Source organism: Quercus lobata, chromosome 4, assembly GCF_001633185.2.
Source record: "Quercus lobata isolate SW786 chromosome 4, ValleyOak3.0 Primary Assembly, whole genome shotgun sequence".
In the NCBI taxonomy this organism is placed as follows: domain Eukaryota; kingdom Viridiplantae; phylum Streptophyta; class Magnoliopsida; order Fagales; family Fagaceae; genus Quercus; species Quercus lobata.
In genome coordinates this window covers 79,982,821-79,997,479 of record NC_044907.1, presented here as the reverse complement: position 1 = coordinate 79,997,479, position 14,659 = coordinate 79,982,821, and the positions used below count along the sequence as shown (strand labels likewise).

The following is a 14,659-nucleotide window of genomic DNA, read 5'->3' as shown; positions in this document are numbered from 1 at the left end:
ATCATCTCGTCTTTCCCTTGAGGAGGAAATAGACGAGTTCTATTTTGAAGAGGAGGTTGATAAAGCCCCCTTAATTGAGCTCTCGGACCCTGAAGGAGAGCAGGATCGAAACTCCGTGGTCGGCGCTTCGATTATTATAGCCTGCTCGGATGACTCTTTGGACGAGGAAGTAGACAACATGGCTGGCAAGGGAAAATCCTTACGAGAATTGATGTCCAGTCGAGGAAAGGGTCAATCTTCGAAAGCGCCTACTCAGTTGCAGGCCCAGGACCTTCCTCCAGCTGCCCCTCAGGTTCCTTCCAACCTTGGCCTCAAGGTTAACCCGGACTTAAAAAAGAAAAAGCCGGTTGACGTTCTTGAGGAAAGTGAAGTGGACCCCCGCCAGGCCAAGCAGCAAAAAACCACTCGGGGGCAGAGGAGTAAAAGGGCCAATTTCGTGGAGAGCCGAGATAAGGAGAATCAGGCTAAAATGCGCGTTAATCCACTCGTATAGAGTCCGAAGCTGGAGTTAGATGGGGTCGTTATCCCCTATACTGCCTCGGTTCGAGAATAAAATAGGGGCAGAGTAGGTTACATAGCTGAGGCCCTGGAGCAACCAGTGCTCCTTCCTCGGGACATGGAGGCCTACAGGCGATTCTCCCAGCCCGAGCTTTTTCTATCCCTTAAGAGGGACCTTGCGATGGTAAGTCATTCTTCTACCCTTTCATTAAGTCATCAAACATTGTTGCATTTTAACACAATTTTGGTTTTGTTTTGTTGGCAGATCACTCAGCAGGTGTTTGTGGCTGAGGAGTTTTGTCGCAGCAACCGCAGCTTGGCTGAAGCTGAGGTTTAGTCTCGGACAGAGGTGGAGAAGACCGTGGGGTCCCTCAAGCAAGAGAACCTTGAACTTGCGGAGAAGTTCAAAGAGTCGAAGAAACAGCACTGGAGCGCAGAGGCTGGCCTGAAGAGTGCTGAAACCCAAGCGGAGGATCAGCGCCAAAAGTTGTTCGTAACCGAGACCAGTCTTGCTACTGAGAAGCAGGCGGTACTGGATCTTAAGGCCGCTCTGCAGAAAGCTGAGGACGAGATACGACGGGTTAAAGAAGAGGCTCAGCTGATCCGGGAGGCTGCAGAGGCTGAAAAGAAAGCTGTTCATCAACTCGGGATTCAAGAAACGGAGGCCAGGCTCTCCGAGGAAATTCCCGAGGTGTGCAGGGACTATTGCAGCATCTCATGGGCTCATGCCCTTGATGCTGCAGGAATTCCTGCAGATTCGGTGCTGAGATTGCCTGAGAAGGTCTTCTACCCTCAAGAGATTCGAGAGAATCCTGATGGCGCTCAAGCAGCTTCTGAGCAGGGCTTGGCTGTGCCTGATGCCATCCCTCTGCTTGATAAAGCCAAGGATCCTGCCAAGGATTCCATCTTCGAGGTTCCTCCTCCTCAGCTAGAGCAGAAAAATGATCCTCCTGCTGAGGCTTAGCTTTTAGGTTTTTAATTTTTGTACTTTTCTTTTTTTTGAATGAGAGTTGTCTTATTTTTGTTCTTTTGTAAAGACCTCTCTTTGTATTGACTTCGAAATATTAATATAAAATGTTCTCTTCGTTTTCTACGGATGTTTACTAACACTATCCCTTTATTTAACGTTCGCAATGATATAAATAAATATAAACGAATAAGAAAGAAGAATGCCGTGTAGCGAATTTGAATAATGGTTGTAATAATGCTAGACAACGCACGTACCTTGAATTTGCACAAGAGTTCTAAGTAATAATTTCCCCTAAGCCTGTGGTTCGAGGAGCCATGCAGGACTTAGATTCTGTTTAAAACTTGGATAAATTGCATAAGTAATAATTTCCCCTAAGTCTGTGGTCCGAGGAGCCATGCAGGATTTAGGTTCTGTTTAAAACTTTGAATAGTTGCCATAAGTATTAATTTCCCCTAAGTCTGTGGTCCGAGGAGCCATGCAGGACTTAGGTTCTGTTTAAAACTTGGATAAATTGCATAAGTAATAATTTCTCCTAAGTCTGTGGTCCGAGGAGCCATGCAGGACTTAGGTTCTGTTTAAAACTTTGAATAGTTGCCATAAGTAATAATTTTCCCTAAGTCTGTGGTTCGAGGAGCCATGCAGGACTTAGGTTCTGTTTAAAACTTTGAATAGTTGCCATAAGTAATAATTTCCCCTATGTTTGTGGTCCGAGGAGCCATGCAGGACTTAGGTTCTGTTTAAAACTTTGAATAGTTGCCATAAGTAATAATTTTCCCTAAGTCTGTGGTCCGAGGAGCCATGCAGGACTTAGGTTCTGTTTAAAACTTGGATAAATTGCATAATTAATAATTTCCCCTAAGTTTGTGGTCCGAGGAGCCATGCAGGACTTAGGTTCTGTTTAAAACTTTGAATAGTTGCCATAAGTAATAATTTCCCCTAAGTCTGTGGTCCGAGGAGCCATGCAGGACTTAGGTTCTGTTTAAAACTTGTATAGATGGAAATGAACCAGTGGGTACACGATGATCACGGAACAAAACACGGGCAAAGCCATTTTCATTAATAATAATATCTTCTTAGGTTATTTACATTTCACGGGCGAGGTACAGTTTTTTTATCCAAATCTTCTAGATAATAAGCACTTATTCCGGCCACAGATGTGATTCGATACGGTCCTTCCTAATTGGGCCCCAACTTGCCCCAAGAGGGGTTTTTTGCACTGCCGAGAATCTTTCTCATTACGAGATCACCTGGACCTAAAGGTTGCAGTTTAACATTAGCATCATATCCTTGTCTCAGCTTTTGATGATAATAGGCCATATGGATCATTGCTTTTTCCCTTCTTTCCTCAGCTAAGTCTAGACTTCTCCCCAATAACTCGTCGTTATTGTCTGGGGTAAAGGCGTTAGACCTCAGTGTGGGAAAGTTGTTCTCGATTGGGAGCACGGCCTTAGCCCCATAGGTCATCGAAAAGGGGGTTTCACCGGTTGACCGTCGCGGCGTCGTCCGATAGGTCCATAAGATGTGTGGGAGCTCTTCCACCCATCTCCCCTTTACCTTATCCAGCCTCTTTTTCAGTCCATTCACTATGACCTTGTTCACGGCCTCGGCTTATCCATTTCCTTGGGGGTAGGCAGGAGTGGAGTACCGGTTGGTGATTCCAAACTCGCAGCAATACTCCCTGAAGTTCTTGTTATCAAATTGAAGACCGTTGTCCTAGATGAGTGTGTGTGGAGTTCCGAAGCGGGTAATAATGTTCTTCCAGATGAATTTCTGGGCATCCACGTCCCTAATGGTGGCCAAAGGTTCAGCCTCCACTCATTTGGTGAAGTAATCGATTCCAACTATTATGTATCGCTTATTCCCTGCAGCTTTGGGGAAAGGACCGACAATATCAAGACCCCACTGAGCAAACGGCTAGGGGCTGGAGAGGGGGTTGAGGACCCCTCCAGGTTGGTGGATATTTGGGGCGAATCTCTGGCACTGATCACACTTCTTTGCGTATTCTTGGGCCTCTCTTTGCATGCTCGGCCACTAGTATCCTTGGGTGAGCGCCCGGTGCGCTAGCGACCTCCCTCCGGTGTGACTTTCACAAATCCCCTCATGTAACTCTTCAAGTAAGGACTCGGATTCTTCTGGATGTATACAAAGTAGGTACAGTCCAGAGTAGAAGCGCCGATATAGTTTGTGGTCTTCCGATAACCAGAACCGAGGAGCATTCCTCCGTATCTTCTCAACCTCCAGTTTTCCCTCTGGTAGGGTGTCGTCTTTGAGGAAGTTCTTTATAGGATCCATCCAGCTGGGATTCTTTCTAATCTGATGCACCTGAGCCGGGTCTCTTCTAATGGGACTCGCTTGGACTAGATCTTTAACAAGGATCATTCGCGGCAGATCATACGCCGAGGACGTGGCGAGAGTGGCTAGCGAGTCTGCATGGGTGTTCGCACTCCTGGAAACGTGCGTCAGATTGAAGGATTCAAAATTCGACTGTAGGCGTTTGACTCGTCCGAGATATTCTTGCATTCTAGCATCTCTAGCTTCCAACTCACCCATCACTTGGCCAACGACCAATTTGGAGTTCGAGAATGCTTCCATTACCCTTCCGCCCAATTTTTGAACCACCGTCATCCCTTGAAGTGAGGCTTCGTATTCGGCCTCGTTGTTTGTAACTAAGAACCCGAGTCTCAATGATTTCTCGATGGCAATACCGTCGGGCGATATTAAAACTAGCCCAATTCCGGATCCTCTTTGGTTGGCCGTGCCATCCACGTAGACCCTCCAATGCAAGGTTTCCCTTGCTGAAATTGTGCCAACCAATTTTCCATCCATGTCTTTCTTCTCGGCTATTGTTTCTATAGAGGGTTCAGCGAATTCTGTGACTAAGTCCGCGAGGACTTGACCTTTGATAGAGAATCTGGGCATATATTTAATATCAAAGGCTCCCGAAAGTGCACTCCACATGGCAATCCTTTCGGTGTAGTCGGCACTTCGAAGCACCGCTCGAAGGGGGAGCTGGGTTAGAACGATGACCGTGTGTGCCTGAAAGTAATGAGGGAGCTTCTTTGTGGCATGCACTACTGCCAGAATCGCTTTCTCCAATGGTAAGTATCGCACTTCGGCCTTATATAGTGATTTACTCACGTAGTACACTGGTCGCTGTACCCCGTCGTCATCCCATATCAGTACTAGGCTTACAGCATGAGGGGTTACGGCTATGTATGCAAACAGTACCTCATCTGCCTCAGGGCTAGACATGATGGGTGGTTGCGATAAGTATTCCTTAAGTTGCTGGAAGGCCAGGACACAATTCTCCGACCAATGGTAAGTATCGCACTTCGGCCTTATGTAGTGATTTACTCACGTAGTACACTGGTCGCTGTACCCCGTCGTCATCCTATATCAGTACTAGGCTTACAACATGAGGGGTTACGGCTATGTATGCAAACAGTACCTCGTCTGCCTCAGGGCTGGACATGATGGGTGGTTGCGATAAGTATTCCTTAAGTTGCTGGAAGGCCCGGACACAATTCTCCGACCATTCAAACCCCTTCCACTTATTTATCAAGAGGTAGAAAGGTCGACATCGATCTGCAGATCATGATATGAACCGGTTTAATGCTGCGATCATGCCAGTGAGTTTCTGTACCTCTTTTGGATTCCGAGGAGCCTGTAGGCTGTTAATCGCTTTGATTTGGTCGGGACTCACTTCTATTCCCCTGTGGGTTACCATATAGCCTAAGAATTTCCCAGATCCGGCCCCGAATGAACACTTAGAAGCATTGAGTCGCAACTTGTGCTCCCTTAAGATAGCAAAGATGATTTCAAGGTCTTTCACGTGGTCAGACACCATTTTACTTTCACAACTATATCGTCTATGTAAACCTCAATAACTTTACCTAGTTGTGGCTTGAACATCCTGGTCATTATCCTTTGGTAGGTTGACCCTGCGTTCTTTAGTCCAAATGGCATCACCTTATAGTGATAGTTTCCGACGGGTGTCATGAACGTCGTCTTCTCCTGATCTTCTAATGTAAGGGGTATCTGATGATAGCCCTGGAAGGCGTTCGGGAAACTCATTCGAGGGTGGCCTACAGTTGCATCCACCAATCAGTCGATTCGCGGTAAGGGGAATGGATCCTTCGGGCATGCCTTATTTAGGTCTGTGAAGTCTACGCAGACTCGTCACTTCCCCCTTTTTTTCTTACCACCACCATGTTTGCCAACCATTTGGGGCAAAAGACCTATTTAATAGCTCCTGCTCTTTTCAGTTTTGCAACTTCGTCTCTAACGGCACTAGCATGTTCCTTGGAGGGGCGTTGGGGTGGTTGCTTCTTTGGAATGGAAGATGGGTTAACGTTCAGGTGGTGACAAATAAGGCTAGGATCAACCCTCGGGGCATTGTAAGCGTCCCATGCAAACACATCGACATATTTTCTCAGAAATCCAACCAGTTCCTCTTTTTCTTGAGAAGGCAACTCGGAGCCGACCTGGAAAAATCTCTCCGGGTCGTTGTCGACAATGAACTTTTCTAAACTTTCACACCTTATCTCCTCGGCTGGCTCATTGTCTTGCCCTGCCGAGGTGGCTGGTTGCTATAAGTTCCCAGAGGCCGAGGACTCGGCATGGGACCGATGTGAGATGGCGGCCACCATACACTGCCTGGCCATGGCCTGATCTCCACGAATCTCTTTTACTTGGCCTTTGGATGGGTATTTTACTTTTTGGTGAAGTGTGGAGGATACAGCTTCTAGGGCATGGATCCATGGCCTGGCTAATATCGCTGTGTAGGGTGAGTAGACATCGACCACGATAAAGTTCACCTCCACCACCTCTGATCCAGTCTGTATGGGTAGTCTGATCTGCCCTTTTGGTGTAACAGTCTTCCCCTCGAAGCTGATAAGGGGAGAGTCATAAGCCGTCAAATCCTCCGGCCTCAGGTTTAGCCCCTTGTATAAATTGGGGTACATTACCTCCACTGCGCTTCCTGGGTCTACCAACACCCTTCTCACATCGAAGCCTTCGATTCTCAGTGTAACCACTAAGGCATCGTTGTAAGGTTGGATAGTTCCCTTCTTATCCTCGTCCGAGAATCCTAGTATCAAAGAGCTTCCCTTTTTAGACCTTTTAGGTTCCCTCTGCCTGTCCTCGGAGGGGAGCCGACCAACAGCCAGTACCCTGGAAGGAGGTGGCCCAGTTCTTCCTGGTGCTGCGAGGATGACGTGTATCGTCCTGGTGGGCAGTCTTAATGACACATCCTTTCTAGGCTCTTGCATTGCCTGACCTAGATGGCCGCTCGATGGGTGCAAAAGGTGACGTAACTTCCCTTCTCGGACCAACTGATCTAGGTGATTCCATAGATTCCTGTAATCCTCAGTGGTATGCCCATGGTCCTGATGATAGTGGCAGTACAGGTTCTGGTTACGTTTTGAAGGGTCTCCAACCATCTTTCCCAGCCACCTGAAGAAGGGTTCGTTTCTTACTTTCTCCAGCACTTGTTGTACCGGCTCCCTGAACACGGCATTCATAGTTTGCATGTTACTCTGTCCAGCCTGTCTCGAAAAATCTCTCATCGGCTAGTTATGGTTATATCGTTCCGACCTGAAATCATTCGCTTTGGGGGGAATGATCTTCTCCTTTCTCTTTCCTTGTAGCTGATCTTCTTCCACCCTTTTGTACTTGTCGATCCTATCCATCAACTGATGAATGTTGGCAACTGGTTTACCAGTGAGAGATTTCCTTAAGCCATGCTCGGTGGGGAGACCGCTTTTGAATGTGCTGATAGCAACATCATCATGGTTCTCATCTAACTCGTCATACATCTCCCAATATCTATCCGAATATTCTTTCAGGGTCTCTCCCTCGTGCATGGACAAGGACAATAACGAATTGAGGGGTCGAGGGATTCTGCTATTTGTAATAAAGCGAGAGTAGAAAGCTTGAGTGAGCTACTTGTATGAGCCTATGGAATTTGTCTTTAGGCTGTTGAACCACTTCATCGCCATTGGTCCCAAGCTGGATGGGAAGACTTTGCACATCAGGGCTTCATTTTGCGAGTAGATAGCCATTTTCTGGTTAAACTGACTCATGTGCTCCACCGGGTCTGCTCGATCGTTATAGATGGCGAACGCTGGTTGATTAAAGCGTCGAGGCAACTTAGCCCCTTCAATTCTGTATATGAAGGGTGATCTTGAAATCTAGTCTAGCGCCCTATTCATAGCATCGTTTCCCGAACCCTTGTTGGATGGGCTCTCATATTTTCGTACAGGGCATGGTTCCCTCTCGTAAGAAAATGTTTCACTTAGGGGGGTTCTTGACCTTCATCGATAACTCGCGTCCTCCCCATTAGAGGACTCATCTGAGCTAGAGGGAGATCGCTTTCGCTGTACACGTCGTAACTTCCTTTTCAGGTCATCTATCTCTCGCTACATGGCCTGATGACTATTTCGCCTTTGGGATATGTGACTACATATCTGGGTGTGACTCTGGCTCGTCTGGGTAGTATGCACGCTTCCCTCACGATTCCCTCTGCCGCCTGGGTTGGCAGGGTTATTTTGCCGCTGGGACTCAATGGGTTCTGTCTGTTGAGGGTTAGCCTGGTGAGGATTCTCCTAGTGTGGACCTAGTTCTGCCATGCTCGACCGTTGTGCTTACTGATACTTTAGTTCTTCCCACAGACGACGCCAATTGTAGGGACACGATTTTAGTTAACTCGGTCCTAGATGGTCAGGCCTTGGCCCAAAAGGTCCCACACAATTAATTTTTGTAGAGTATGGGCTGAAGAACTTGGTTCCAGTTGATTTAAACGGTTCGTTGCATGTACTTAGTAGATATAGAAACAAGAATGAAGAAAGTGGATGTGAAGGAGGAAATTTTATTCATGGGCACGCATTCGTACAATGAACCTTTGCTCCTCTGTCTTTTCTCTCCTTTTTTCTCTGTCCCCTTCTCTTGGGGGATTCTTACATATTATATAGGTCCCCTTTTATCATCTGGGCCTTACACTTGTTGATCATCCAAACTCCTACTTGAGCACCTGTCCCATCAGACACCCATATCAGTTCTTTGTGAGTTACAGTGACCAAGGTAGCACTGTTCAGAGGTCTTCTCTTCATTAATGCGGCCAGGAGAGTAGCTGTGGTGCATTTAATGTGGTGGTGATAGCTTTTACTGGGATATTTTGGGACTCCTTTCTTTTTACGTGCTTGGAGGGAGGACTACAGTAGCTGGGATGCACCTTTGACCTGGATTTTGGAATGTCCGAGGAGGAATTACTCCTCGGATGTGTTCTCTTTGCTCTAGTGGGCTTGAGCAAGGATTTTGGGCCGCGACGTCTCCTCGGACGGGCCTAAGGCCTAGCCAACCTGTTATTCTGGGCCGGTCCCCACAGGATCATTTTATGAAAGTTTTGATATCACTTTTATGAGAAATATAAAAAAATGTAAAAAAATAAATAAATTAGTTTTTTCTTTTCGTATAAAAAATTTATAAAAATATTTCCTAAATCAATGCATTTGTTAACTTCTTTCTTTTATTTTTATTGTGAATTTCTTTATAAATTTTATTTTGGAAATGTTAATTGAAGAACTAAGGGCATTCGTTAATTAACTAATTTTAAAAACTTTTTATAAGAAAAGAAAAAAATAATGGACTTTTTTAATCGTTGTATATTTTCCATTTTATTTGATTTTTATAGGAAATTGTTTTATGAAATTAAGATAACCTAGCTTGGTGTCATTTCATTCATGATGAATTTCATGACTTATTAGCTAGCATTTAATTACCTAGAAACGTCCTAAAAAAAAAAAAAATACCTAGAAACGTCAAGGGGTCCATAGTGAGGGGTTGGGTCAACATAATCGTCATTAAATTTGGTCTAAGTCCAACTAAATAAAACTCTAGCATTTATGTAACGCGTGGAATTATGGGACCATTGAGTTTCTAACGTGGTCTCAATTCATGTACTTGGTGACTTTTTGTGGGCTTGGCTTGACCAACAAAGCATTTTTTTTTTTTTTTTTTTATAATTAAAAAAAAAAGGTAAGAAAAAAGCAAGTGTGAGATATTTTGAGAGGAAGTTTTTATTTATTTTTTATTTTTTGCACATGATCTGCATGATATAATAATATTCTCTACAAGGTTGCTACTTATGTGAATCATCTAATTAATTTATGCATTGTCAAATTGAACTAACAATATTGTTTTATAGAATAATCTATTAGAGTATTCTATAAAACAATATTATTAGTAAAAAATATTAAAAACTAATATTGGGTATAAAATATAAATATATGCATATACATATAACTTTCACATAAATGTTACCAACGCTAAAAAATGCAAGGACCCCAACAAATTAATGTTTCATTTATTAATTAGAATAGAATTCAGGTTTAAGCCATGTGCTTTGCTTTACCCCAAATTCTTGACTATTCTATGTTGGACCATTTGTATTAGTTATTTTTTAATTTATATTCTTTTCAACAAGTCTAGTGACATAATTTTTTTTAATACATTTTTAACAATAATTAAAGTGACTTATTGTGATTAGTAAATATAATAAGTGTGACATTGATGGTGGTCTATGTGATTAAAAAAAATCTCACAATTTAAAGTGGATCTATTTCATGATTCACATTAATAATCACAAATCTAAATGTAAGGACCCAAGGAAAAGCGTTAGCCACATCTGCGCTATACCTCAAAAGAACTAGTTACAATTGAGGCTCCTTACAGTTGTTAATAAAGCCCAGATCAACTCAGTAAATACTCGATGTGGGACTCATCACACACCCACACACATCACACAATCAATCAAATTGGGGTATCACAATCTCCCACACTTAAATCTCTAACGTCCTCGTTAGAGCCCACTTTGTGGGGTAGTGTCTCTGACCCCACACGGGATTACTGAACTAACTCTGATACCATAGGTAACGACCCAAGAAAAAGTGTTAGTCACATCTGCAGTATACCTCAAAAGGACTAGTTACAATTGAGACTCATTGTAGTTGTTAATAAAGTCCAGTTCAACTTAGTAAATACCCGATATGGGACTCATCACACACCCACACACATCACACAATCAATCAAATTGGTGAATCACAATCGCGCAGATGTGGTTAGCACTTTTCCTTGGGTCGTTACACTAAATATGTAATTAGAAAAATCAAATCAATACATTTACTTAGAAATATAATGAATTGCAAAATCCATCCTATTTTGAAAGTGATATTATTCAACAATCATTTATCATCTTGAAAAGTTGTCTTTACTCTTTACCAACATCCATACATATATTCACTTTGAAGCTAATTGTTTTTTTTAGCTAAGTAATTTGTGTATCCTAACATGGAGAAAGTATATATCCATACATTCCCGCTTGTAAAGCCCTCATAGTTGTGAGTGGCCCTCTTTTATGAGATAATGTTTGCAATACAAGGAGACACAAAGACAAAGGGACCCAACAGCTAAAGTAAAGTTCATTGGAAATTGAAGCTTGATTGATTCACTAGTACGACACCAACAACTTCACACCGACACTAATTTTGTCATCAGAAAGGCCACAACCATTATCTGGCCCATCACTCTGTTAACTTCTGTAGGCAATTACTTTTTTTTTTTTTTGTTTTGTCCCTTTCTTTTCTTATGGCTGAGAAAGGTCCTGACCATGCATGTTGATATGAAAATAAAATAACTAATAAGTGATGGATATGAAAGCATCTTCATTGGATTACTCATCACAAACTCTCATGTATTCCAATCCCCAAAGTGAAATAGTCTTATGCATTTTGTGTGCTCATTTTGTGAAGGCTTGGTGAAAATGGCACACTTGAAAACTCAAGAAGAGCACGTGAATGTATGAGAGGGAAAGGTTATTATTATTATTATTATTTTTTGAGGGAAAGGTTATTATGAACTGTTTTAAAGGCTTATAGCATATATATTGAGGCCATTGCCAATTGGAACCAATATATAGAAGAATAAATGGATAAAGTACAGATTGTCTGCCATACATATTCTGTGAAATCATACATTTATTTAGAAGGGTCTTTTGATTGTTTCACATTAAACAGTGTTTATACTCTTTTACATTATTGGTAAAATGTGGACACGTTATATGAAATGTGGACATTGTTTGAAAAGTTTGTTAGGTTCTAAATGTTTAGAATAATTGGCAAATTGTGAACACAAACTTGTCTAGATATAGATCTTAGAGTCTATAGGTTTTATTAGACAATGTTCAAGGTGATTCAAGTCAAGATTCAAGAACATACAAGCTGCAGAAAGAAGATTTCATAATCTATTTGGCTCGACCGATCGAAAGACAGGCTCGACCGATCGAAAGTCGTATCTGCAGAATTTTAATTAAGCCCAAACAGCAGTTCAAGCCCATTTAGGATTAGGGTTTCTAATCTACTTCTCCTAGTATATAAAGGAAACCCTAAGCACGTTTTTGTGTGGCTTTTCAGAGAGAAAATAGTGTGCCTCTTTTGTATTTAGAGTTTTGTTCCTAAAAAGCTCTCTTATGTTTTCTACCGATATTATTCCTTGAAGAATCTCAAGATCTGGTATTGTAGAAGTTGCAACCTTCTCTTGTCATCAAAGGTGATGATGATCTAAACCTTCAAGGGTGGTCTTAGAGTCACAAACAGGAGAGTTTGTGTTGCAAAACCTTTGAGTGGGATCTCAAAGTCACAAACAGGGGTGTTTGTGTTTTGCAAAGGCCAAAGAAAGAAGGAGTCCGTGGATTCGGAGCTTGCACGTGGTCGTGTCAGTAAGTTTTACTGGTTGGTAGCATTAGGAAGTCAAGCGGGGGTGCTTGTAACTCCTTTTGTATGAACTTCGATTCTTTCTAGTGGATTTGCTTTTTACCTTAAGGATAGCTAGGTTAAATCCTCCCCAGGTTTTTTACCGGTTTGGTTTTCCTGGGTGATCATATCATTGTCTTATTTATTTTCCGCTGCTATGCATGATATGATTGTTTGATTGTGATAACCTAGACTTATTTAATTGGACTAAGTAACAACTTGGCTAATTACCTAGTTTTAATCAATTGTTTAAGGGGTCTAAAAACTGACAAAGTTTCATATATGGTAGTGTGAAATAATAATTATCATATATAAATCTATTCTTTTTTTAAAAAATTAATAATAATTCACTCACCCATATAGATGTCCAAATAAAATTTATGTCGGGGAAAAAAGCCATAAACAAGGATGAACAATAAGTCTTGAGGTACAAAAAAATTTTATAAGTGCCAAGGTGACAAATTATTGGTAGGTACAAAAAATGATATTAGTGGTGGGTTAATATTAGAATTAATATGTAAAACCTTGTCAACTTAATTGTTGTTAAAAATATTGTAAAAATCGTTGTCTCTACAACATTACTCCAATGATGAAACCATGTTTGGACTATTAATCTTTGTTTGAGAGTTCATAAAAGAATGGAACAGGATAATCATAAAGGAATGGAAATTGGGGGTTCCAGTTATCTCAACTGATAAAGTCTCTGATGGTTGAATAAGAGATCTGGAGTTTAATCCCCGCCTATACCAAAAACCAATTGGTATCTTGGTCTGATGATAAATAGGTATCATCAGAAGCAAATGCTATAGGTTTAAACTTTCTAAAAAAAAAAAAAAAATATATATATATATATATATATATATATATATTAAAGAAATAGAAATAAATGGAATGTATTTGAGTAAGGGAAATGAATGGAATGGATTTAAGTATTCTTATTTAGATGATTTAAAATAGCGGAATGGAAAGAAATAGAAGGTAAGTAATCTTGTTTGGAAGTAACGTAGAGGGAAATGAATGAAATCATTTTATAGCGATATTACTATTAGATCCCTATTTTAAAATAAAGAGCTAATTGTATAGGGTGTTTTGAGAATTTTAGTAAAATTTTTATTAAATCTAATTTCATTCTCTCTAATTCCTTCCAATTTTGGGGGAATGAAAATTTGAGAATTTGGAGAAATAAAGAGAAATGAGTATTTCATCCTACTCATTTTATTCTCTTCCACTTAAACTCTCAAATAAATAAGGCCAATAAAATTTCCAAATAAGGGAAATGAATAATATTCTAAAATTATTATCTATATATATATATATATATATATAACCGAAACCTCTAGAGCTCTCACAATTTTCCACGTAACCACTATTTTCTTTTTCTTTTTATTTTAGGTTTTATATCTTATGTATTTATTATTTTTCTTAAATTTGTAATTATCTTATCAAGTGTTACAATAGTTTAGTTTAAGTAAAACTCTATTATATATATATATATATATATGTATGTATGTTTCAAGAGCTTGAAAATTCTACTTCAACTAAAATTCTATAACAAAAATTTCAACAAATATAAACCCCTGCCAAGGTCGAAATCCTGCATACTCACTCAAATTTTCATGAAGAAAATACACATAGCAAATTGAAGCTATGGTAGGAAGCAAGTTGATTCTTCAATGAGAACAAATCCTGTTGTACAAAGGCCACCTAATCGTTTTTAATTTTGAACTCAATTGTCTTATTAACAACAGAGTCTATGAATTGCAGTCTTGGATAGTCGTCCACAAATAATATCCATGCAAGGGCTTGATGTTCTTCTTAATTATCTCATATAATTTTCAGAATTATTTTATTTAATATTTTTTGAAATTAATATATTTAGATGGTTGGCATGGCATACAATGTAAAAACAATTTTCTGTCATTTATGTTGCCTTCTACATAACCCTAAATCAATGTTGAAAGGTTGTGTTTTAAAATCATCTGATCTTAGTAACCAAATCCTGCACCTATGATTGTTTATGATGATTTTTATTCATTGTTTATAGTTTAAAACCATTAAAACTTATTGCTTGATGGTATTCCATGGTTTTTTTTTTTCCTTACTTTTTCTTTCAAGGTTGCTAGGAACACAACCTCACATGTGATTTTTTTTTTTCAGCCTCTGACTTTTGGTTGACCTCTCTACAATTTTCCACATCAACATTTTTTATTTATATTTTTTAATTTGATTTAATTCAAAAAAAAAACCCCACTAAAATTAAAAAAAACACTTTAGGATTAAGAAAGAAAGAGAAATTAATGGCAGAACTCACGTTAATGTGATTATCACGTTTCCAATTGTCATCTCCCAGTCGCCAGCCATCTCCCTCTCCGACTCCTCAATTTTT

The 14,659-nt window shown here is 40.6% G+C and overlaps 1 protein-coding gene across 1 annotated transcript; it reads right to left on the bottom strand.

Annotated features, from left to right (window-relative positions):
* Positions 1 to 6,057: 6,057 nt before the first annotated feature.
* Positions 6,058 to 7,284, bottom strand: LOC115985894. The gene is made up of 2 exons (XM_031108786.1): positions 7,227 to 7,284; positions 6,058 to 6,557 (listed from the first exon to the last, which is right to left on the bottom strand). Exons 1-2 carry the CDS (start codon positions 7,282 to 7,284, stop codon positions 6,058 to 6,060), a joined length of 558 nt encoding a protein of 185 aa, XP_030964646.1.
* Between the last annotated feature and the right edge of the window lie 7,375 nt (positions 7,285 to 14,659).